Source organism: Lepisma saccharinum, chromosome 21, assembly GCF_977018435.1.
Source record: "Lepisma saccharinum chromosome 21, izLepSacc3.1, whole genome shotgun sequence".
In the NCBI taxonomy this organism is placed as follows: Eukaryota; Metazoa; Arthropoda; class Insecta; order Zygentoma; family Lepismatidae; genus Lepisma; species Lepisma saccharinum.
Genome location: NC_139249.1, coordinates 7,140,768 through 7,168,346, shown reverse-complemented (window position 1 = coordinate 7,168,346; position 27,579 = coordinate 7,140,768). Strand labels below are relative to the sequence as shown.

At 39.1% G+C, this 27,579-nt stretch overlaps 1 protein-coding gene across 4 annotated transcripts in view; it reads left to right on the top strand.

Annotated features, from left to right (window-relative positions):
• The window catches only part of Hex-A (Hexokinase A), a 142,733-nt gene that overhangs the window by 66,738 nt on the left and 48,416 nt on the right, over positions 1 to 27,579 (top strand). The window contains exon 1 of one of the 4 annotated variants that reach the window (XM_083143043.1): positions 20,364 to 20,623. The exons of 2 other annotated variants lie outside the window; for them this stretch is intronic. In XM_083143043.1, the coding sequence (XP_082999169.1) occupies positions 20,522 to 20,623 (102 nt within the window). In that variant the 5' untranslated portion in view covers positions 20,364 to 20,521. Of the gene's footprint in view, positions 1 to 20,363; positions 20,624 to 27,579 lie in introns of those variants that run through there. One more of the 4 variants, XM_083143047.1, reaches the window with a different exon arrangement.

Sequence of the window (27,579 nt, the reverse complement as noted above, 5' to 3'; positions counted from 1 at the left end):
TAAGAGATTATTGTTATGTTGGTACAAAGTAGGTATTAAATAAATACATACCTACAATAAACCGGGTTCGATACCCGGTGGAGGCACATAATGGTTCGGATTCCACTTTAAACTGTAGGTCCAGTCTTATTGTGCTTAAAGTGGACTTAAAACATCAACTCAATCAAAACCTACAATAAGCCTGTTCTTTAATAGTAACTTTTCTCGTTAAACAGTAATTACAGTATATGATATGGTCAATGGTTTTTATTGGGAGGTGGTGGCAGGATAGAAATGAAAGGGGGCGCCAAAAATCAACCCTTTTGGGTGCAAATCTTGAACCGCCCCTGGTCATCAAACAGATGCGGCACACTGTAGTCTTCTTATACATTGCCTAAACTCATAGCTGTCGCGATGGGGGGTGCGAGCTGATCAGTGTGCCACACCTTGCAAGTTTTTGTAGTTTAATTCAAATTACAAAACAGAAAAAAAAACTATTGTTATAATTGTCGATAACCAGTGATTTATCAATACACATCCAACCCCTCCAAAATTTCTTCAACACTCCTAGACGGTTTCACAAACCCCCAGATGGAAAATTCTGGATAAACACTTGATTGATAATAGAAATAACGTTCAGTTACTTAGAATTATAATACAACAAAATAACCAACGTAAAAAAAAAAGTTTGCATCGAAAATTTAGTGCAAAATTCATGAGGCGGGTCAGAACTACATTTTTTCATAGAAAAAATTGGTTCCAATACTTTTCAAAGTACAAAAATGAGATTTTTTCGTGAGACGATGCAAAAACGCCCTTGATTTTCAAAGATTTCTCTTGAACGAGGCGTGTAAAAGTTAATTACGTTCAGTGGCGCAACCCCAAGGGCAGGCAGTGGGGGCATTGCCCCCCCAACCTTTGAACTGAACTGAATTCTAGGGGGGTGGCAAACATTGACGGCCAAGTGTATCTACAGGGGGCAATTACCGTTCACAACTTCAAATTTTATGACAATAAAAATACTTTTCGTAAAATTTTCTTAGTCTTATCAAGTTCAAAACCGTAGGCGGGAGTCGGCCCTGGGCACCGAACGATCTAAGTGAAAATAAGCTGTAAGATTTATTGATTTATTTTTTGTTTTAAGTCCACTTTACGCACAGAAAGGCTTATCGGGACTGGACCTACAGTTTAAAGTGGGATCCGAACCACTGTGCCATGTGCCTCCACTGGGTATCCAACCCGGAACTCCTTGATCACAAGACGACGATATTACCACTACACCATCGGGGAGGCACAAAAGTTGCAAAAGAGAGAATGCATTGGCGTCCCGTGAAATTATTTGCGCCCTATTAAATCAATATTGATTTCAGCCTGCAAAAATATTGGATCCAAAAGTTTTCTTCCTCGCTTCGCTCGCAATGAGTCATTGTTCTCTGTAATGCATTACCAGACAGAGAAATAAGACCTGTCTTAATTGATTGTGTGTTAAATTATGTTTTGAGGAAAGGGAGCGTCCACATTTGAGAGACAATTTATGTAATTTTTTGCTGTTGGTTTATTGTGAGATGGATGAATTGGATGTGTAATGTACAGAGTGTTGTATATAATATGTAGAAACTTTGAATACGAACACAATTTAGTGTCCACGTCGCTCCATGTTGCATATATGTGAAACATATATCGTGCATGAAAGTTATACATGTTAATGTAAAAAAGAATTATATTTGGAAAGAATTTTTCAAGCATTTTCTGTATATCAAAAATAGTTTGTATACTTGTTTTCCATTACTAATGTGAAATTAAACATGTTGAAAAAATAATTCAAATCGTTTGTTCGAACACAAATGCTATAGCACCAATTTCTACCCTCTATTTTTGCATAATTTACGAGAGTAATAACGTATTTCAATTCAATTCAATTGTCTTTATTCTTGGGCGAGGTTCAGCAAATGCTGATCTACCACCTAACCCGACAAGGAAAAATGTAGCAAAGTACCTAATTAGGTACATTATTATACATGAAGATTATAAGACACTACATAAGTAAAATAACATAAAAGAAACTATAAAGAAAAACTACTACTACACAAAGAAAATCACAAAAAGAAAACAGATGACAAAATATATACAGTGCGTGTGTGCTAATAAATGAAAAGATAATAATATACATGTATTAACTTAGTTTCGGTTCAGTTTTTTCAATAATTCACAGGAAACAGTTTTTAATCATATGTGGTCTTACTTTGCTTCTGATCATCAATCAGTGAATCATATACTGCCCTGCGAAAGTGTCTGTAGTTCAGTTGCTTTATTTCGTTCGGGAGTGCATTTCAGATTTTAGGTGCCATGTAACTGAATGAAGATTGCGAAACAGAAGTTCTGCAGCGAGGTACATGGAGATTAGCGGCGCTTCTGGTGGAGTATGAGTGCGTTTCACTCCTAGCTTTAAGCTTTACACTCAGATAGTCCGGGATGTTTTTATTTATAACATTGCAAGTAATGCAGGTCATGTGCAGTTCTCTCCGTCTTGCCATGTTGAGAATTTGGTGCTGATGAAGCACAGGTAGAACGTGTTCGTGATTTTTAAATCTGTAGACATACTACTACTACTACTACTACTACTACTACTACTACTACTACTACTACTACTACTACTACTAATAATAATAATAATAATAATAATAATAAATCGTGGTTGCGCCTGTGATTCCGTTTATAAGGAAATCGCTTTTGTGCTGGATAACAATTCGTCTGGTGGATCTCCCCTCAAGGATATAATAATAATAATAATAATGATAATGATGATGATGAATTGACAGTCACAAACATATAATTAATTGGTTATGATGTCACGCTACTCTCTCTCGCTTCCTTGTCACGAAGTAAACCTCCCACGTTTTAGTTCTGGCTGCAACAGATCACCCGTGCATGTGCTGCACCCTGGTGTCGAATATAAGAAGTATTACCGCTTGGCGCGAAGCGAGTGTAGGAAGATAACAGGATTTGTTTTTATGCAAACTGCTCAGGAATCCCAATGGGGCTGTTCATTGCCAAACTTTTCCGCTAGAGGCGCCACCCCTGTTGTGTTCCTAAAGAATTTCGTTTGTCATCTGGTTGCCCAAGCTTTACATTGGAGCGTGCGTTAAGATGGCTATTAAAACGTTATTTTGAACGACCGTAAGAATTTCTCGTGTAAATCGACAACAAAAATGTGTTTAGCAAACCTTAAAGATTATGTAGCAAGTCCTAAGTAACCGAAAATTACATTCTCCTGAACCTAATAATTAATATATTAAAGCGCAACGGCAGGGTAGCTCCGACGGGCTAAATATAGTGTTTATTGTTTATGAACAAAGAGCACTAAACTTGGCGTAATTTGGGTCGATAATACAAAAATTTTAATTTTTACAATACGCTTTATGTTTTTTCTTGTTGTGAGTATGTGTAATTCAACGGCGGAAGTACGGTTCGGAAAAACTCTCCAAATTATAAAGAAAAATATATTAAGTGCGTAAGCGCGTTATATATTTATTATAATACATTATGACACTATGACCTACCCAGTGGCGTGGCGTGGATTTTTAAAAGTGTTACCGGTTTTAAGGGGGACTTGGGCGCCTCCCCACCTCATGCCCCTTCCCAATGTCTTCCAAGTAGTTCATATAATATTAATCTGGTACGTATGCAATTCAATACTAGATTTTGGTAAAGTTATTAATCAGGAAAAAAAATGTTGACATAAGGACTAAAGTGAAATCGCAAACATTGGTTGTTGACACAATAATACGTAATTTGATACTTAACAGAAACATCGAAGGCTACTTATAGAGCAGATCAATCCGACTTTGAAAATAGTTATATGATGCTGGGATCCCGGGTTCGAAACCTAGCTTGGGCATGGGCGTTTGTGATGTATATTCATCAATTTAATCATATCATCACTCATCCCCATCTTCGCAAATTAGCCAAAAGTGGCACAAGCGAAGCAAAGTCAATCAAATCAAATCAAAAAACTTCTATGATGCTGTCATAAAGAGAAGTTTTTCATTTGAATTTGAATTTTTGGGTGCGTCATGGTCATGGTTCATGTTATCCACATCTGAATTCGACACGTTTTTTTTTTCACCCGAAAATAGAGTACATGGCCAACAAAAGAGTTTCGACAACTGCACACATCCACATAACCACGGATAGTCGTTATACCACGAAACATTGAAATGTCGGTCATATCCAGCAGACGACTTGGTTTTTAAATCGTTCAAAATAGGCTTTCGCCTCCCTTTCGCCACAATTTCGATTTTTTCTGCAAAATAACGAACCGAAAGATTGCTTCAAAATATCTTCTATCGCACGATTACACACACTGTCCAGATAGGACGAACCCGCCACCTCGGAACTCGGAGCAAGTTTCATAAATTAATTGACAATGCCCGAAAACAACATAAAGACGAAAGACAGCAGTCACAAAACTCCCACTGCACAGTCCCTCCCACAAACCGTTGTTTACTTTTGTAACACGTGAAGCACCCTCCTTGCCCCCTCCCCTCTCAGCATCGGCCCTTCCCCAATATTTCCTTCGGAACCTGCAAGAAGTCCAGTTCTACTAATGTTGCCATCTTAGTTCTTTTGAAACCAGATTTGCCCAAATCGCGAAACTTTTCGTTTCAAATAAGGCGTATGTAGAGTAGATGTAGTCTTAATTTGTTTCCTAACTACTCCCACTCCCATGTTTCGCTAAATCCACTGAAATCTCATTTCTGACACCACTACTATTTCGTATATTTTACGTCCTTTGCTACCTTTAAGGCTTTCGCTTTATAGGATAATCGTGACGATGACGAAGTAAAGTAAAGTAAAGTAAAAAAAAAGGTAAAAGTAAAGTGTTCCCCTGTGCATAGCACCACGCCATGAAGGCGTATAGGGGGTGTGGGGGTAACGCCCCACACTTTCTTGATCCGGTCGTGAGTGGGGGTGATGTGATCAGCATCACGCCCCTGACCGCCTTTACCCCCCAGGGTTTCCCCCAGGTACCCATGTTATTCGACGCTGGGTAGGCGCCGGGGCCGCTTCCACCGTTAGAAAAGTTCCCGGATTTGAACCGGCCGGGGATCGAACCCGGGACCTTGAGCATGGTAGTCAGACGCGTTACCGACTGAGCCACCGCGGCCATCGTGACGATGACGATGCGTGGTAAATTATTGAAATAAAATTATTATTTCTTTGTGTATGTAATTATTAATTTTTATAATGATGTAAGTAAAATAATAACAACGAACATTGAAATAACCATTTCTTGCTGAGGATTCGAACATGCGACACCTGACACTTCGTAGCGTGCTAAGATAACAATCGGGAAATTATGCTTGTAAGTATTGTTTTCACCCAAAAACAGTTCTACCACCTCAAAAACATTGCTTCAATCCGAAATTATTGCATTCCTGCGACAACGTATGTCAATCTCAATCAGTATTATCAACAATTATCACAAATTCCTGTAACCGAAATAATATTATATGTGTGAAATATAGAATTTTAGGTTGACATTTTTAGAAGGACAGCGGATCCCTTGACCATACCCATCCCTCTCCTCTCCTTCTCGCCTATGATGTCGAAGAAGGACAAAGAGGACTTTCATAATCGCTGATATTTAGTGTAAATACAAAATATCACTTGGTAGTTTGCTTTTGCCCCCGTGTGATTTGATTTTTTAAAATTTTTTGATTTGGCAATTTAAGTCCACTTCATGAACAGTAATGCTAATCGGAACAGTTTAAAGTTGGATCTGAACCACTTGTGCCTCCACCGGGTATCGAACCCGGAATCCCTTGATTATAAGGCGGCGAAGCTACCACTGCGCCATCGTTCCCCAGTGTGACTGGACACCTTCAGAGTAAGATAGACCCGATTAGGCGACTTAGCTCTTTTCTGTCAATTGAATATGGCAACACTGGCATGTTTCCGGTAAGGATCACCGGCAACTGCGCCTGCTAAACAGCCAGCCTCCTCCTCCCGCCATAACAGTCTTTGCCGCTACGCGAAGTCTTCCTTTGTGGGCTCAGGACCCTTTCCTCATGTTGCCTGAGGAGGGTACCGGATCAGTTTTCTTCTTCGCTTTTGCCGGTGTCAGAAAAAATGTCAGTCTGCAATGTTTACTTTACGACAATATTACCAGTTTATGTACGTAATAATATTTTAAGACGGGTTCTTCAATTCTTTATATTTTGGTGTTACCTGCGGTAACAGCGGCTACATGCACGCCACGCCTCTGGACCTACCCGTTAATTTAATATTAACGTATGTTTTATTTGTATTAAGTAGACATTTTCCCCTAGTATTTTCGTCCTTTTTTTCTTTAGTTACAACAGTTTTAAAATTAGAATTCCTGTAAATAAGAAAGCGGTAGAGATTGCGAGATATAAAACATAATATATATATATTTTTGTAATAACTATTCTTCTCGATAAATTTGTATGTATAAAACAGAGAACCGTATTTACTAGCCATGAGGAAAAGTATGATATCACGTAAAAAAATGAGTCATTAATAACAACTATAAAAATAAAAGTACAGTCGCGTGGAACTATTATGTATTATTCTTTCCCAGATTCACAAGAATAAAGCACTTAAATTGTGAAAATTGCAAGTGACGTAAATAGGTGCTGTGCAAATTTTAAGGCTTTTTTAAGTTTCTATATATTTTCTGTTGTTGACGATCATCTTATTAAAATTCTTAGTTTCACAGCACTGATTATTCATCTATCATGTTCCGACATAATTTCTGAGGTTAAGATTAAATTAAACTTGCAATTTAATGTAATAGCAGCATCAAATTCCCCATGTATTTTAATGGGAGAACAACTGCCCATCAAAAGCGTGGGGACACAACAGGGGTGCTGCCACCTACAATAGTTTGCTTTGACCAGGCCCATTCTGTACGTATGAAGACAACGAATGAGCTAGTGTTACAATCTACGTGGATAAGTTACCACATACGACAGCAGGAGTCTCGGATTTGAATGCCGCCCTGTGCATGTGTGTTCTTTGTGAGTGTCCCTTCACCAATTTTATCGTATCATCGCTCATCCTCATCTTCGACATAACCAAAAGTGGCAGAGAAGCAAAATAAAATAAATCAAATCAAGCAAGCAATTAAAAATTGTGCAGGTCACTGCCCGAGTTACATTTTGCACATAGCTATATGTCAATCTCAGTGTGTTTTCATAATTTTCAGTGTTGCATTATCAAATTGTAGGACTATTTGTCGATGTGTTTTCATAATTTTCAGTGTTGCATTCTCAAATTGTAGGGCTATTTGTCAATGTGTTTTCATAATTTTCAGTGTTGCATTCTCAAATTGAAAAGCCATTTGTCAATGTGTTTTTGTTGCATTATCAAATTGTAAAGCTGTTCTTCAATGTGTTTTCATAATTTCCAGTGTTGCATTCTCAAATTGTAAAGCCATTTGTCAGTGTGTTTTCATAATTTTCAGTGTTGCATTCTCAAATTGTAAAGCTGTTTTTCAATGTGTTTTCATAATTTTCTGTGTTGCATTCTCAAATTGTACAGCTATTTGTCAATGTGTTTTCATAATTTTCAGGGTTGCATTTTCAAATTGTAATACATTTTCTTTATAAATTATAACAATGCAGGGAGGATGCAACGCAATTTTCGAGCACGACTTCGCAACCCACCAAACGCTTCCCCGGGACCCAGCAGTGGTTCGCGTCCCACAGATTGAGAAACGACGGTATACACAATACCTAAAATATACTGAAGGAGCATTGTGATAGTAGTATATTACGTACACACACTCAAAGCCTTATCTGTCTGTATTTTATCCTCATTGTCTGGAATTTGATGATCTGTTTTGTAAATACGACGCAACGCATGAGACAATGCAATTCTTACTCGATCAAAGAAGAAGGAGTAGTTTTTGTCAAATGAGGTATAGGCTGCGATGTCTAAAGATATGTCGCGTGATTCGCTTTAATTTGCGTAAATTGTCTCAATGGGCAGATAGCAAGATTGACGTTATCCTGATATTACGTAGATACACCATTCGATTGGTTCATCAGGTTCAGAAACTGGGCCACGTGTTATGTCTTCCCGTTTGACCGGCGTGCATTTCATGTCTTTCTTGCTGCTGTCAAAATTCATGTTTGAGTTGTCAAAGCTACTGCTATTTGCAACAGTACGGATGTACAGTGGGATCCATGAGTCGTGCACTTTAATTGACCTAGTAAGAGCTTCAAGAATTAAAAGAAAACTCAAAACAAGCTGCTGACAACTTCTGCACCAGCATACATAAAACTCCATAGCTTATAAACACCTAGGATGTAAGAGAAAATTTAATGAAAATAGTCATGGACAATTTGCACGGTAATACTCATGGATCCCACTGTACAGTTTATGTTTATTGTTTATCTGTTTATCGTCTCTGATCGGATAACATAACAGCCAATGACATATCCACAAACCCCCAACACCCCCCAATTTCCTCAACACTCCCTAAAATTCTCCACAAAGGCCCAATTTATGGTCATTTAGGCCCCTACGTGCATGAAAGTCCGGAAGGGGGAGCTCACCCCCCTGAAAAAAATGAAGGTCCACCTAAGGAGTATACATGGTGTCATTTTAATGGCGCCCACGGACCACGGAAACGTATAGAGGACATCAAAACAAACAACTTTTCTCAGTAACATTTTTCTCGTTGGTGCGTCGTTTCGGCGCTACAGTCGTTCAAAAAAGCCCGTTTTGCCGCCTGAATGCTGGCAACCACACACAACATTTGATTGCATTGGTGACGTCATATCTCGTCGTGAAGCGATGCGTTCCAGGGTTGCCAGGAACACACATACTCTGTGAAAAATGACATAGCTACAATCAGGCACATTATGTACCATAACACAAAACGAGAAAGCACGTTCTGTAACCTAGCAGGAAGTAAACAAACGATACGAAAAATAGTACAAAGAAAATAGAATTCAAGTAGAAGTGGTCATATCGAATTTTGTCTCAGCTTACATGTCAAATATTTGCAAATCAAGTTACCAAGTTGGCATCTACAATTTAGTCTATCCACTTCGTTGTTCTGATACTAGTTGTCTGTGACACACTGAACAGATGACAAAATAGAAATGAAAGAACTCAAAATTCCAAAAGGTAAGCAACAGATAATATAATGTATATTCAGAGCATTATGAGGCAAGTGGCAAAAATGATTGAAAATACAGGGATATAAGTAGTAGTAATACAAGCTCTAAGACGATTATGTGTTTATCTATGCACCCGATACACATGTAATAGTTTGAAAATGTGAACAGGGCAGTATAGTATTCGTTACTGATTCATCATTACGTTGTTACTGTGGTTGTAAGTGTTTTAGCCGTAATGTAACAACGTGAACCTCGGATACTTCCGTTATCAGCACGAAAGTACCGCATGACATCTGGACACAAACCTGTAGATATCAACCTTGCAACGAGATTTGCAAATATTTGACATATAGTTGGGCGTAAACAGCCACGTGTAAGCTGTAAGTCCAATAACATTTATTGTTGTTGATATTTTAGATGTAGGTGAGACAAAATCCGACATTGACATTTCATTTTGAATACGTTTTTTTACCATTTCTCATATCATTGGTTCACTTCGCCCTTCCCCTGAGATGACTGCTGATCTTCTGGCTGGTAGGCTACGATGTTCGGTCTTCTGGACGCGTTTCTCGCTTCGTTTTACAGCTAATAATGTGGTTGGTAGTTTGTCATTTTTCACAAAATTTGTGTGTTCATTGCAACCCTGCCGTGCGCTGTTTCGCCGCAGGATATGACGTCACAGGTACGATCAAATGTTGTGTTGAGTTTCCAGCATCCAGGCGGCAAAACGGTCTTTTTTGAACGGCTGTAGCGTCGAATCGACGCACCAACGAGAAAAATGTTACTGGGAAATCTTGTTTGTTTTCATGTCCTCTATACGAATCTGTGGCCCGTGGGCGCCATTAAAATGACACCCTGTATATTTCACACATAATTTCATTTCAGTCACAGTAATTTATGTCAATTATTATAACGGTGTTGAAGGAACATAATTTCAGACCGAAGCAGTGTTTTTTGAGGGGACATCAGTATTATGGGGTAAAAATATGCCTATTTTGCCCCTCCTGGAAAATGATTACCTTGCTTGCCTGCGGACGTCCATGGCTACTTGCCTGCGTAACGGCTTAGTTTTAGTGCCATGTGACATTATTAGTTCTCGAAATTGACGAGGAAGTTTTGAACAGACATTTGTAATCTTTCTTTTTAGGGTCCTGTTATCAATTTCGTCTTAGTTAAGAGAATTAGCCCCGTAGTGTGTGACGGGCACAAATAGCTTATGTGCTGACATGCTCAAAATTTAAAATCACACAATCAATCAATCAAAAGTTACTCTAAATTGTGCGCCATTTTGCCTAACCTCTTTTTCTCCATGCTGTTATCTGCTTTCTGATAAATTATTAAATGTTGCAATTCCATTAATGATAATGGTCTCAGCTATATAATGACAAGGAAAATAGTGATTCTTGGAACGGAAATTGAAAATCGTTAAAGATAATGTTCGTTCCTTGCCTTTGTTCTTCCATATCAATGTTAAAAAGGAATGTAGATTGGACTTAAGCCATGGTCTATAGAATGTATTTACGTATTTGCAAAACGCTCCAGAAAATATTTTGCAAATTATGAACAGCAACGGTACGTCTTCATGGTGGAGTGGTTAGCACAGAACGCTAGGACGCCAGGAGTCCCGGTTTCGAATCACGACGTGGGGATGGGTGTTATTTGTGAATGTTCCTTCTTCAATTACATAATTTATCATCACTCATCCTCATCTTCGACATTAGCCAAAAGTAGCAGAAAAGCGAAGTAAATCAAATCAATCAAGCGATTGAAAGTTGTGGCGGTCACTGCACCGAGTTACGTTTTGCATATAGTTATTTGTCAATGTTTTCATGGTTTTTACAGTATTTCATTCTTAACTTGTTATGCATTTTCTTTGTAATTATGGGCCTCCCTGATGGCGCAGTGGTAGCGTCGTTGCCTTGTAATCAAGGCGTCCCGGGTTCGATACCCGGTGGAGGCACATAGTGGTTCGGATCCCACTTTAAACTGTAGGTCCAGTCCCGATTAACCTTACTGTGCATAAAGTGTACTTAAAACACCAAATCAATCAATCAATTAATCAATCAATCAATCTTTGTTATTACAATGCAGAGAGGGTCTCCTTGATTGGTAGTGATAATGTAGTCGTCTCCTAATCAAGAGAACCAGGGGTCCATTCCTGTATGAGGCATATAGTGGTTCGAATCTTGGTCCTGTCCCGCTTAGCCTATCTGCGCACAAAACGGTCTTAGAAAATTACAAATCAGTAAAAGTGGAGAGTGTTTCATCTTGTGTAATATGAAATATATATAATATATTTGCACTTGTTTTTCTGCATTATGAAACCTCGTCCAATGATATATATTTTAATACTTTGGTTTATAACAATTTATCACACATCATTAACTTAGAGGCTGGCATTGGATTAATTTTTCCCAGAATTCCTTTCTCGTGAGAGAGGGAACGAAGTGAACAAGTGACCTTTTAGTGACAAATACTCTTGGTTGGCAACATTAACAGTTCAGAATTGTCCGAAATATAAATCATAAGTGTGTTCCAATCTGCCACCAGGCATGCGGAACTTCTAATATGTATTTGTGACTTGAACATGCCATCAACTTTGAAAAACAATCAGGTGTGTCAGGAATATTTAAAAACATAATAGGCTGTCGCAAGTCCAGAAACATTAGCATTCATTGTTAATCATTGTTAAAACTCTACACCACTCTTTCAATATAGCTAAACCAATCTCACAACGAGAAAGAAGAATTCACATTGTGTGTTTTTCCCGTTGGACCAGATCATCATATATTTCGCAATAGTTCAATGGATGCATTCCATCTTAGGAACCTCAAGTTTTTTTAAAATTACATATAACATTACTTGATCTCACGGTCATCACGTGTATGGTTTATCTAGAAATTTTGAGAAGGTATTTCGTATCTGTAACAATCTGTTTGACCTCTTTAATCTGCGCTTTAGAACTTCTTCCCCCCCCCCCTTCATCAGATTTCCTCATTGAAACTTTCCTTGATAATTTGAAACAATAGGTGTTCTTATCTACACGTGTTAAGGCTTTCATCATTCACATTTTTTTGGTTTCGATTGTCGCATTGAGAAATCTGCTCAGATAATACTGGTGCATGGTGTCAACATTAATTCCTTTTAAACATTTTCCATCAATAGTTCCTTATTATCGCTTGAAATATTTACAAACATACACGAGGAAACACTTCAGGTTGTGCTCAGAAACATGAATCGTTGCATTTTTAGTTTGTATTGAGTTAATTTTGAATTAAGGGGAGGCTATTGATTATTTTGCATTTTGCTTACAAATCTCTCTCTCTCTCTCTCTTTCTTCCCTCTCTATCTCTGTTTCTTTCTATCTCTCTCTCTCTCTCTCTCTCACTCTCTCTCTTTCTTCTTTTCTCTATCTCTTTCTCTCTCTCACTCACTCTCTATCTTTTTCCTCTCTCTATCTCTGTTTCTCTCTCTCTATCTCTGTTTCTCTCTATATATATATCACTGTTTCTCTCTCTCTCTCTGTTTCTCTCTCTCTATCTCTGTTTTTCTCTTTCTCTCTATCTCTGTTTCTCTCTCTCTCTATCACTGTTTCTCTCTCTCTCTCTATCTCTGTTTCTCTCTCTCTCACTCTCTCTTCCTCTCTCTATCTCTGTCTCTCTCTCTCTCTGTTTCTCTCTCTCTCTCTCTCTGATTCTCTCTCTATCTCTGTTTCTCTCTCTCTCTTTCTCTCTCTCTATCTCTGTTTCTCTCTCTCTCTCTCTTCCTCTCTCTATCTCTGTTTCTCTCTATATATATCTCTGTTTCTCTCTCTATATATATATATCTCTGTTTCTCTCCCTCTCTCTCTCTCTCTCTCTCTCTTCCTCTCTATCTCTGTTTCTTTCTCTCTCCCTCCCATCCTTCTCTCTCTCTCCATTCTTATCTCTTCCTCCCTCCCTCCATCCCTCCTTCTCTTTAAGAGAAAGAGATAGAGGGAGAAAAAGAAGACCCCTCTATCTTTCATCTCTCTCTCCTCCATGGAAAGATTGATTGATTGATTGAGTTGGTGTTTTAAGTCCACTTTATGCACAGTAAGGCTAATCGGGACTGGACCTACAGTTTAAAGTGAGATCCGACCCACTATGAGCCTCCACCGGGTATCGAACCCGGGACCCCTTGATTACAATCCATGGAAAGAGAGAGAGAAAGAGGGAAGGTAACATGTATGTATATTTGGATAAATAATTATGTATTATGCCTAATGTTTTTGAAGACTTAAATGTTCTGTATTTTATCACCAAGTTTAACATTCTCGAGAATATTTTTTTTTAAGTTTGATTAATGTCCACTTTAGGCTCGTTATAGGCTGTTCGAAATTGGATCTACAGATGAAATTTGAAACCACTGTGCAATATATCTCAAAAGGCGATCGAACCCAAAACCCCTTGAGAGAATAGGTTTTTGTTTGTTTGTTTCTTCACGTTACTCCTCATCTTATCGCCCAGTTTGCCGTGGCAATGGGAAGAATTATGATAATACAATAATAACCATCTATTCCAACCATGGAACCCTATTTTTGCAAAACAATACTCTAATCTCTAGAACATGAAAGTCATCTTGGTTGCTGTTTACGGTACTACATACGTATTATTGTTTATGTAAAACAGTACCAGTGTAGGTTAGAATTGTCCCTCGGTGACCTCAGGTACTAGACTGAAATTCGTTCCTCCTAACTGTAACTTCTGGATCCGCCACTGGAACATACCGTTGCAAATCTCGACATGTAGGATAATTACGCTTCAGTTGAGATGCTGACACGGAAATAGTTTAATGTGGCAATCTCTCCTGCTGAACCACGAGGTTTTAAATATTGCCAGATGTTGCAGACAGACATCTACTTCCGGTTGACACTGATAGAATTGGACTTCCGCCTGCACTTCCTGCGAAAACGAATATTAGCAATTACAATTTATTGTGAGTGAACGGAACAATTAGTAAACAATGGATGGAATGAAAACAAACCTGATATTTGGTGCGCATGTGATAACTTTCTTTTGACGTGTTCTTGGTCTCCACGATAGCTTAGTGGTAAGGCCGTTCGCCTTGTAATCAAGGAGTCCCGGGTTCGAAAGCCGGTGGAGACACATTGCACAGTCGCTCGAATCTCACTTTAAATGGCAGGTCCAGTCCCGATTAACAGGTCTGTGCACAGAGGCGCAACCACGAATTTTTGTCTTGTGTGGGTGGGGGGGGGGGTAAGTACCAGGATAAACATACCAATAATAATAATAATAATAATAATTGTTATTATAATTACATTATTATTATTAGTAGTAGTAGTAGTATCAAAGACGTAATTTTCCTTTAAATTATGCAAGAAATGAAGTAGAAGTGGTAGAAGTCGGTGCTAAAGCATTTGTGTTCAAACAAACGATTTGAATTATTTTTTCAACACGTTCATTTTCACATTAATAATGGAAAAGAAGCACACAAACTATTTTTGAAAGACAGCAATTGCTTGATAAATGTATTCCGAATATAATTCTTTTTTGCATCAACATGTATAATTTCATTCACCATATATGTTGAATATAGTAATTAATTTCATTTTATTTCATTACTAGCATTAAATATCTTGTGTAATAAGTTGTAATACAGTATAATGAGAAATTCATATTCAGGGTTTCTACACCCTCAATTTTTCGCCTTCAGATGACGGCTGCTGGTAAGGGATGACCCCCCCCCCCCCGAAATAAAATTCTGGCTACGGGCCTGGTTGGGGCTACACTTGATTGAATAGCACTGCTCCACAGCACTTTCCTTTTTTGCCTTGAAGTCGGTTGCAGAGGTGAATGGTTTTGGCTCTCTGTTTTACCTCGATGCCAATGACGGAAGACATATTATTACAGTATTTACTCTACATTACATGTTCCAAGATGTCTGACCTAGGCCATTGTGGAAGTGTCAGAATGGGGCGAAGGCAACGTCCTTGCACGGCGTACGTAGGGAAAGTTGTCACACCTTTTGCTCGCACACACTTGATTCCTGCATCAGACTCTTGGCCCGAGAGATCCGTGTCAAGGTCTGTCTAGGGATCCAGATACCACACTCTCTCCCTCTACGGCCCACGAAATTCTTCCGGATTGTCATTTAGAGTTTCCGGTTTTGCGAGAAAGAGTCACGTAAGCGTTTCTATTGCCTCGTTCAAGGACTTTCGACATGCCTTGGATCAGTTTGGCGCAATGGCGCCAACCGCAGGGAACAGCTGACCTCACCAGAAGAATGAACGAACCCTACCTGACCGTATGGACACGAGTCAATGAACTTGGAGGAAAATATTTTGTTGCGGTGGAGAGCGTTGTGCATTCAGCGCGGTGTTGTTGTCATAATAATCTTGAAACTGGTGTTGCAGAAAGAGATAACAATAGGTTTCATGTTAACTTGTGATTTATTTATTTCACTTCGCTTTTCTGCCACTTTGGGCTAGCGCTATTTATACCAAATGTCTCAAAATAATAAATATAATAATAATGTTTAAATTAAAATGAATACAATTACATTAAATTAATTAAATATTCAAATTAATTAATATATTTTTATTACATGCATAGGTAAAAGGACGGTATAAGAATAGTGATATAACAGCACGTGTTCACTATCTAGCTTACGTAATAGTTAAGGTCGGCAAAATTTGTAAAAAAAAAATCAACTGCCCTGACAAGGTTTGGTTTGAGTTGCTGTTTTAAGTCCACTTTATGCACAGTAAGGCTAATCGGGACTGGACCTACAGTTTAAAGTGGGATCCGAACCACTTGTGCCTCCACCGGGTATCGAACCCGGGACTCCTTGATTACAAGGCAATGACGCTACCACTGCGCCATGGGGGAGGCCCTGCCCTGACAAGGAAACTAATGTCAAATAGATAAAGAAATAAATATTTATTGACGATCAATAAAGGATGTTAGGTCCAGTTGACGAAAAGTAAAATTCCTGATAATATTTTATGCATATTATTAAAAGCAGTAATAAATCTTCTTTGCTATGATCTCAATATAATCCTTGCCTTCCAGTAAGTTCAGTGGAAATAAATAATTAAAAACAAGTATATTCTCGTTATATAAATTAGTTACTGTATTATCTCATTATTTAATTTTAGTGCTTAGTAACTCATTCGGAGGGTTCGGAGGGTTCCCCCTAAATATGTCCTTGGTACGACACAACACGAGTCCCGCAGAAGATTTTACTGGCTGTGAATCTAGACGTCAGAGGCCGTGTCCCAAAGGTGCAAGACCGTACTTGAAGCGAGCATTCTCCGAGTATGGTCTTGGAGTGCGGTCTTCAAGTCGTGGACTGGAAGTGTTGTCTTTCGAATTGCACTTTGACTGCAGCGCCAAATACGATCAGTAGATGTTATCGAGGACACGTTGGTTTTCCACGTTTTAAACACTTGTTTTTCACCACAGAAATCACATAGCATATGTAAATGCTCTAATACATACATTTCCACACATTAGAAGAACTGCAACAAACAACTTGCTGGCTTTCTATTTCCGCGATTTCAAACAAATGAACAAAAAGTCCACTTGTCACGTGACCGAGTCTACAACTTCGTGTGCTCTGCCCTGTGGTCTCGATTCTTCGTGAACTTGACGCTTTCGAACTACTATGTGACGTCACTTCCGTTAAGACCATACTTCAAGTATGTACTTTGTACCTTTCGGCCAGAGCCTCGCTAGCTAGCATTCAAATGACTGCCGCCTAACTCCAGCGCGCCACGACACCCAGGGGTTCCAGGCTCGAATCCCGACCTGGGTACTTTGTGAGTGTCCCTTTATCAATTTCAGTGGCGGCGATTGGCTCACAAAACTAGGGGCAAGGTGCCAAAACTGTAGGGGGCAAGGATAGTTTATATATATCGGTAGATAAGGTTTAGCATAGTGCGGGGCCAAAAGTGGCACAACTGACCTCCCCAACACCGTCACTAATCACGCCCACTGATCAATTTCATCACATCAGTACTCATCCTCATCTTTGCGATTAGCCAAAATTGGCAGAAAATGGACGCTAAATAACAAAAATACAAATGCATTGACTGGAAAGCACCTTCAACGGACGGGCAAGAGGGCTGGAGTGATGGTTCGGTCCCATTTCCACAGCTCAGATCTGGGATATATCTATAACCTGGATTATCGGAATTGCTCTTTATGAACCTCCTGCACAAGTAAGCTTTATTATTTATAGTTTTTTTTTTACACTGTTGCCACATACAACATTTACCTCAAAACGCATAGAAGGAATCTAGCTGCATCGCCAGGTGGGTTGTGAAAGGGTGCTTGCGCATTCCTTGATCTTCTTCCGCACCCCGCATTTTCAAAAGAAATAGACCCACCTCACAAAAATTAATTCACCCATGTAACGGTATATTGATACAATTACAATGTTAATAAATTTAGATTCACTTTAAGCGTAATTAAATGATCTTTCAAACAGCATAGCTACTTCATACTTCTCTTATTGCTTTATTTTATTTTTCTTCTGAAAAAACATTTTATGTCAAAAGTGTGAGGTGGGTCTATTTCTTTGCACACAAGTGTATTATGTCATGTCCTATTGAGTGTCGAATGCTAGGTACTGAACTGTGACAGCTGTTGCTACATATAACAGGCAAGCATTGATCCTGCTCTGAAAGAGAAGTCGCATTTACTTCCTTGTACTGACGCCAGGGAGGGGCCAGGGGGCTCAGGAAGTGTAGTCAGCCCCCCTGGCACTGCTTTTAGGTAAAACTATTTTGTATAGTTTGTTTGCAGTGAAGAGTGAAAATGTAGACAGCTTACAACTTTAAGGATAAATCCACAGAACATGAACAGCAGCTATTACATTCGCTCATCTTGTTTATGAGCAGAAGCCTAAGTAGCTGCAAGTATTTAAAATATTATCTAGACTTTGTAAGTTCTTTAAAAAGGGAGCTTCTTTATCTGTACCTTCACTGTCCCTGGTGCGACCTCCCGTTTAGACAGAAATCTGCGACTTTGAGGTCATCATGCAAATTCCCTTCGCACCTACATCAAAGGTCAACAGCTCCCAAGTTTTGGGAACAAAGGGAAGTTTAATTGCTTCGGCCGGGGGTGGAATGTACTGTAGGCACTGTGATTACCTAAATATTGAGCATTTTTCTTTTTTGTGATATACATATCTGTATCATCTAAAACATTATGGAGTGTGTAGTAAGGAACGATGTCAGTAGCGGTCAATTAACACTTCAAGAGATTTTTTAAAAAATGTAGAAAATGTAGTATTTGTATGATATTAAAAAATTGTATATACCTTAATGACCCCCCCACACATAATACCTTCATTTTCTACTGTTATTTTTTTAAAAAATGGATTTGGTTTACAAAGCTCTCCTGATAACCCGTGAACCCCCCTGGATATCAACGCTACTGAAGAAAAACGTGGGGGTACAAGAGAGTATAAAATCCTCCACATGTGGCAGGTCGAAGCGTTTTTCAAAGTTGATTATTAAGCTAGATAGGACCTGTAAAAAATATGACGAATAAGAATTTTCGGAATCCCATGTATTCCATATGGGGAATCAACTTCAACATCAAGTTACGGCTAATGTTACGACTTTTCTGCTCGGCAATCATTTCTTCAAACTGCCCTCTTCCCGTTGATATCATTTTCTATTCCATCGGAAGTTTGATATTCCCAAGATAACAAATCAAAAAATACTCCCATATGCCCAATGCATTTCTGCTTGCCTCCTGCCAGTGTTGCGAAAACTGGTGTGCATAAAAGAGCTAAATTTCACCTTAAATTGATTTAAAACTGACTTTCAAGGAGCTAGATTTACGAAGTGCTTCCTAGAGTAATGCTACCGTAGTTGTCAAAGGGGTGGGGCGCTGCTATTACCATTAACTCTAAATTGATGACAATTTATTCTTAGTTTTCACCATCTAGATCCGGCGGCATCACCCATCTCATGGTCGTACGAAATCGAAAATAAAGGATTCCCTGATAACTATAGTATGCCAATTTCACGTGAACACTGCGCTATATAAAAACAAGTAGCTGTGGATATAACAGGGAATTCGGCGACGCAGCCAATATAACAATATCACGTCACGTGCAAAATGTATACTTATGGTAAAAGTTGGTCTATGTGGGCCGGAACCAGTGATGGTATCATAGTGAGGCACGGGGGAAGGCACCCCAGTTCACAGGCAAACGAGTGCACGAGAGCCAGATCTGGCTCCAAGAGATCTAAGTTGTCAACGCTGACTGAATAATTGGTTGGTTTTGGTTGATTGAGGTCGGCCTCCGTGGCGGAGTGGTTATTTATCACCATCGCGCTACCACGCCAAGGGTCCCGGTTTCGAATCCCGCCCTGGGCATGGGTGTTCCTTGTGAGCGTCTCTTCATCAATTTCATCATATCATCACTCAAACTGGTATAAAAGCGAAGTATGAAACAAAGACAACCAATCAGTCAAATAGCTAGTTGAGTTTAAGTGCACTTTATGCACAGAAAGGCTAATTGGGACTGGACCTACAGTTTAAAGTAGGATCCGAACCACTTTGTGCCTCCGCCATGTATCAAACCCGGAACCCCTTGATTACAAGACGACGACGTTACCACTACGCCATCGGTGAGGCGTTTTTGTTAATCGGCTATAGCTCAAGATAATAAATAATACTTAATAATACTTATATTATCATAGATGCCTGATGAAAGTTGATTGGTATATGATGTGGTGGCTAAAGGTTTTCATGCTTTCTTTATTTTCAACATGGAACCCCCTACATTTTATTCCGCACCCTCTCAGCTCCCATACGTGATTAATCCTGGCGCCACTGCTGACCACCTAAGAAAAAAAATTGTAGCGCGCTGGCGCTACATTTCGATCTAACCATTGCCCTTCCACAACATGAAAACAAGGGCCAGTATACAACATTTGGGAATTCAGTAGCACAGCCTCCAAAATCGTACTTCGAATTCTGTAAATATTGGAGTGTAATTTAGATTTAGCAAAATTTCAGGATGGGCCAAGACCGCTATGAGTGAGCTGCTACTCAAAACATAAACATGTTTTTCTTCAGCTTATGCGCGCGGAATGAGGGGGTTGCTTTTGTAGAAGAAGAGGAATTTCAAGGTCTCGAGAGGTTGAAGTTTACTGCAGACACTCCTCCTCTCTCCACCGGCACTGGTTGGCTCGTTCTCCCCTCTCTGGCCTGTGACGTCACATCACTCTATCTTACCTCCGACAACTGGTTTGTGGTGAAGCGGCGAAACGAAAGACACAACAGGGAAGTTTGAGACAGACAGATAAGTTTCAGTTCAGTTCGTCCCGCGTTTCTTGTGTAAGCAGTCGTTCCACAAAGACAAGAGCGAGAAGAGGTGTAATCATGAGGCTACTTGAAGTTGTGTGCCCCTGCTCTCCTACATTCAACGAGAAGGAGAAAGAGGCAGCGTCAACGACCATCGACCAATGCGACGAAAGTGTAAAGGTTAGTAACAGTCGACTTTTTAACTGTTTGACGCTCATTCGTTTGCCATGCTTTCTTGGAATCACTTTCAGGCGTGAGAGTGAAATTAGTTGTATAAGTTTCGTTGTGTACTTCCCCGCGGTTCGTTCAGCTTTTGTAAAAAAATAGGAGAAAATAGTAAAATATAACATGATCTACTCGGAGGCGCAACTACGATTTTTTGTCTGGAGGCGGGGAGCAAGTACCAAGATAAACGTACCAATAATAATAATAATAATAATAGCGGGTTAAGGCGTTCACTCGTCTTGAGATCGTTCGCTGCGGGACGGCGTAGGTTCGAATCCGGCTCTGGTCGGAATTTATTCGGCCTACGTATAGGGCCGGTGGCAACCCACCATCGTGAGGAAATTGGGAAGCTCCGAATGAGTGAGCGTAACCCGGTCGAGAAGACCTACAACAACGACTGGGGGTTCGTCGGGCTGATCACCCGTCACCCCAATACTGGTCTAAGACCTCCACGCTATAACAGTGTGGGAGGGAGACCAGCAGTCGGTAGGTAAGCCAAGGCCCGCCAAGGTGCTGTAGAGCTGTAGGGTTATGTTTAATAATAATAATAATTTTAATAACTATAATGTTAATGAAAATAATTTTAATAATAATAATAATAATGTTACTAATAATATTATAATAACATTATTATTATTGTTTTTATTGATTTGCTTTACTTTACTTCTTGTGCCACTTTTGGCTAATTTGTGAAGATGGGGATGAGTGATGGCATGATGAAAATGATGAATGGATACTCGCAAACACCCATGACCAAGCCAGTATTCAAACCCAAGACCAACATTATTATTACTATTAGTAGTGGTAGTATGAAAGACGTTATTATCTTAGTAAATTACGTAAAAAGGGGGTAGAAGTTTGTGTTTGAACAAACTATTTGAATTTTTTTTTTAACACGTTCAATTTCACATTAATAACTGAAAACAAGCACATAAACAGAAAATGCTTGACAATTGCATTCTAAATATATATATTTTAACATTAACATAACTTTCATGCACGCTATACGTATGTTTCACATATATGCAACGTGGAGTGACGTGGACACTAAATTGTTTACGTATCAAAGTTTTTTTAATAAATAGTATATACAGCATATAATATTTAAATACATTACATAACCAATTCATCCATCTCACAATAAGCCAACAGCAAAAATTACATACATTGTCTCTCAAATGTGAACGCTCCCTTTCCTCAAAACAATTGTTCATACATTTAAAACAAGATCAATTAAGACAAGTCTTATTTCTCTGTCTGGTAATTTACAATGCATTACAAAGAATAATGATAAAATGAGAGCAAAGCGAGCAAAATATTTTTGGATCCAATTTTTTTGCAGGCTGAAATCAATATTAATTTAATAGGGCGCAAGTAATTTCACGGAACGCAATGGCATTATATCATTTACAACTTCTGTGCCTGCCTCCCCGATGGTTTAGTGTTAACATCGTCGCCTTGTGATCAAGGGGTCCCGGGTTCGATACCAGGTGGAGGCACATAGTGGTTCGGATGTTCTGGCGAAGTGGTCAATTTCATCAGTGGCATTGGGAGGAAGGAACAAACTGTTCCCCTTTGGATTCGACACGGCTTTTTTCAGTTAACAAAAAAGCAGAAAACATGTAAATTTTATTGTTAATAACATATGTAAAGTTAGTATTCGAACAGAATGACCAAAGTAAAGAAAGACGATAAATCGAAAAATTGGGTATGACTTGAGATGACCGGACCCCTCTCCGATTTTCTTCATATTTGACATACTCACTAATTGAGGCCTCCTAATCACGAATCTGAAGTTAAAATTTGTCGGTCACGTCTAGAAATTGCTAACCATTGACGCTAGCCTCACGAACCATTGACGCTAGCCTCACGAACCATTGGCACTAGCCAAGCATCGTTAAAATTTGGTGTCGTGGTAGTATCAGGAATATATATATTTGGTTGTGAAACAAAAAATTTCGCGAAAATCGACAGTTTCCATTCCAAAAACTAACTCCTTATTTTCGCTTATTTTGCAATTTCTAGACGTTTCCGACAAATTTTAACTTCAGATTCGTGATTAGGAGGCCTCAATTAGTGAGTATGCCAAATATGAAGAAAAAATTATGAGTGCAATGTACGTACAATTGACTAGGTTATCTACTGTTAAGAGTTGACTGGTGTCCCTCGGCTCCTTCCAGCCCCAAACCCAAAGACGATGGACACACAGCCTTGGCTGCCGCTCGCCGAGGAACATCAGCGGTCATCCTACAGACAGATGGGTGAGGAGTGGAAAAGGGGCAGGAGGGAAGGTTGCGGTTTTTAAAGATCCAGCGAGGAAGCATCGAGAGGTTCCTACATCAGTGGTGCCAGCCTCATCAAAATGTTACTAAACGTAGCACAGTTTGATCTTCGTTGGCCCCTAGCATCCTGATTTTAGCATAACGGTCAAATCTAATATAATCTGTAAACGCGAGTCCCTGGGAGAGGGAAATCGAATTCAAAGGAATAGGTTATCAGGGAATTGAAATAAAATTACGTCCAAATCTTATTTGTAGTTCACCAGCGGACTTGTTTAAAATAAAAGAGAGTATGCATACACAGCGACACGATTTTTTTTACAACCATGCGACGATCCATCCTCTATATTTTCTTTACCCTGTCGGAGATTTAAATCGATAGAAGGTTGGCGGTAAACAAACCATTTTCTCAAACAGTTTCAAGTTCTATGCTGAACCCATCTCGTTTGTTGAGCCATTCTACATAATTTTGTGTAGTGAACACAAGTTCAAAACTCGAAAAATATATGCATAATTGAACTTAAAACTGTAGTTATCCGAAAAAAGTAATTAATAAATCCTAGCACAATTTAGAAGAATTTATCATAATTTCAGAGTTTGAGCAGCAATTTTTATTATCCTCAAACCACACGACAGGAAGAGGTGACATAATCGAAATTCTTGCAAAATCTGAAATATGTCAATACTATTTTCGTTGTTTTTTATAGGTTCACGTAAAAAAAAATCATAGTTCAAGGGGGCAAGGGCCCCTTGTCCTACCTTCTGCGTGGGCCTGCAGGTAGCATTCTAATTGCAATGGATAGTACGAGCGATTTGTGCGACTGTAATTGAACTATTTTTCAAACTTTCCTCAGTTTACCATTACTTCTTCATACACTTCAAAAAAGCCACAAGTCGCCACTGGGTTGTAGCAGCATTTTGGAATTAGAACAACACTTTTTCTTCTATCTAACTTAACCTAACGTCTGTGCTCACAATAATGACGTCACGTCAGCCAATCGTATTGCTTAAAACTGTTGTGGCAGCAATCACTACCTTTGTGCGTTTGAACCCAAAAAGACCGGTCAGAAGGAATGCACCCGAAGAAAGTGAATAGAACTGTAGAATGTTGCTTTACTACCTGCCGTGCTTTTTCCATTCTAGCAGCAGTATACCTGTGCTCAAAGGCCATAACTGGATTGTTCTGTAGGGTTGGCTTTGTGAAGCAGCCTGGTCAAGGTCTGCAGGGCGGTTTGCCAAGGGGACATATCTTCTTTCGCCGGAGGGCCCAAAATTTTTAGATCCGGCACAGGAAGAAATGCAATCGGTCGCTAGTGTGTGCTAAGTCTGACACCGGGGCTATCTCTCAATACTTTAATGTTGAGTTATTGCTTGATTGAGTTAAGTCCACTTCATGCACCGAAAGGTTAATCGGGACTGGACCTACAGTTTAGTGTGGGATCCGAGCCACTATGTGCCTCCAGCGGGTATCGAACCCGGGAGACCTTGTAATCGTGAATTACAAGGCGATTATTACAATTATAAATCGTAAATTGTAATTTACAAGGCGACGACGTTACCACTACACTATAGGCTGTTATGGCTGAATTAATATTTTTTCTTTTCTCTCATTGTTGACAATTTCAGTGTAAAATGGCTATATGTGCTGTATCTGGAATTATTTCAATGAAGAAATAGGGGATGCCAACACTAGTTTTGCAATTTAAAAATAGAGGGGGGCTTCCTTGTTCATTTAAAAAAAGACTAAAATCTCCTCTTACAGCCATAACACCCTCCCTTCGAAAATCCTGGATACACCACTGGTGTTGCTACTGGGCATTTTTGCACTGAAAGTTCCACAATCTACTTCTGTTGATGCTACATTCACTCTTGAGCAGTGCTCGAAAAAATCTTCTTCGGAGCCAGGCGCCAGCTCTGAAAATCAGGCGCCAGGAAACCACCTACTAGCAATTTTGCATACTATAAGAAGCTGAGCCGGCCCCCGTGGCAGTGTGGTTAGCATATCACGGTACGACGCCAGGGGTCCCAGGTTCGAATTCCGGCCTGTGCATGGATGTTTGCGAGTGTTCATTCATCAACTTTCAGCATATGATCACTCATCCCCATCTTCGCAAATTAGCCAAGTGTGGCAAAAAAGCGAAGTAAATAAAGCAAATCAATCAATCTATAAAATGCTGAGCATCACCATATTCAAAACATCGCCAAATCATGTGGGAAAATGGGGGGGGATTGGGAAACAAAGAGTAAGAAATTTTTACTGATTCTATGGAATGTTCACAACGTTGAAAAAGAATCATTTGCTAACTTACGCTGTACTGCAATTTGAACATAGATTTTTGAACTAAACTAAATTTTGAATTAAATCCCAAATACATTATAACAAAATTACAAAAACTAGCAATCTCCAAACCAATAAATATAATATTTATTATAAAGTTATAACCAATATACTAACCAGAAGCACATCCCCCAAGTCATAACTAAACACTAATATTATATTATAAATTAATATAAAAAATATTAAAACGTTAAACAATATTAAATATAATTCCCTACATGCAATATTACAGTACGAGATCACAGTCGTCAGGCTGAAATTTTTACTCGCCATGGCGACCGGGATTTTTCGAGTTCTCTTGAGTCCTTTCCTCTAATCGCAGAGGTCGTGCGTGCTTCCAAAACATTCAATCATTGGAATCATGTTATGAGATCTTAGGTAATTGATATAACCTTCCTTTCGATCTGCAGCTTCCCAACGGAAGATTCAATTCCACGAATGAATGGGTAAAAGATAGAGGGGTAAGCCCTGCACTGGAACGTGATTCAACCTGGGGGAAATTTTTGGAGGTCGGTTACCTCAATGTGAATTACGGAAGGCAAGGACTTAGAAGGGCGAGTCGTTGACCTTGGCGGAGTGTCGCAAGGATTGTGTTTTTTTTTTTTTAATCCATTTATTCATTAAGACTTCTTTCCTTCCGGAATAGCCGATCTACTGTATAGCAAATGACGTTGCACTTCGAGAGAAAGTTGACTTAAGAAAATAACTTTGCAAGTTGTTAGGTTAGGGGCTTGTTAGGTTTAATTTTCTTAAGGCCCGTAGCCAGAATTTTATTTCGGCGGGGGAGGGGGGGGAGGAGACTCATCCCTTATCATCACAGGCGTGGCCAGAAATATTTTTAGAGGAGGTCAGGCCATAGAAGAAACTTAATTATTAGTACAAATAATAATGGGAATACTAATTACTTATTTTACAATAAAAACTATTATAAGTTATTAAAAATAAACCAATATTTCAATCTAAATTTATTTTTATTAGATAAATTGAGCAACTTTTGCTAGTCCATCGATCCACCGTATCAGTGAATATCAAACACAATTGTTGTCCATTATTTTTCTCATATTTTGCACAGTTAGTGTACCGAGAATCATAGTTACTGTATTTTGTTATTAACTTTTACACAATCGTTAAAAAAAAGGCTTTAACAGTTAGTCGTATTTTTTTTATTCATAAAATTTATATTGTGTGACCTCTCACAAAGGAAACTATAAGTTTTGGAAGCTGTGGATTCATATATTCTTTGGATTAAATGGTAGAATTTAAAATTATAACCTGGTTCCTCTATTATATACTAAACCTTTTTCGATATAATGCAGTTTTTACTGTGGTTATAACTTTATTTCTGTTATTAACAATAAAAATAACATTTAAATTAGATATTTGTAGGATTTCGGGACTTCAGCCCCCTGGCTATGTGCATAAATAATATATTTCCAGTGTGACCTAACAACGTTAGGCATTCCGCGTCCGATGTCAGAACAGGGAGTTCGAATCGTGTTGTGCGATAAAGGGGTCTGCTCCAATCTGCCCCTTTCCTCCAAGCAGCAGTACGATGCACAGGAGTCTCTGGTCTGCGCAAATTCTTTCGGGTGTGGTTCCACTATAGTATAAATGCTGCCGCTGGCGGTATTTCACTTTCGCGACTCAGTTATTTACCTAACAATACGCCAGTTTATGTAATGCCTGAAGCACATGTCATGCGATAGTAAGACTGTACAATCGTTTATTTATACTAAATTTTAGTTTTCGAATGCCGTAAAACAGTTTGGATTAACTCAGCAATTCGTTATCAAGACAATTGTTTAGTGGTTATCAATTATCATTCTCTTCATTGACAGAAATAAACGCAGAGTGTCAAGTGTCTGGCCTATTTTTTCTGGTCGCTGAAGGGGTGATAATATTTTCCTCTTGACTTTTGGTTCAGTCGCGCCACTGGTGCAATTCCTGAGCATGTCTTCATGGATAGTGATTTACCTGTGTTCGTTTCAGCACAGGTTAGGGAAATGAAAGCGAAGCTAGGAAATTTTATGCGTTTGAGATTTGTATATACCATGTCCCGGGAATCTTTGGAGTGAGTGAACGAAAATAAGTGTGTGCAAGTGGTGCTGGTGACTCGAGAGAGCTCGACCAATGAATTCACCAGAGAAAAGCGAGTGCAGCTATCATCTGTTTGCAGCAACCAGTTTCCCGTTGGAGGGACGTAGTGGTTCGGATATTACTTTAAACTGTAGGTTCAGTCCCGATTAGCCTATGGATGCATAAGCTTAAAAGCTCAAACTGAATAATAATTTATA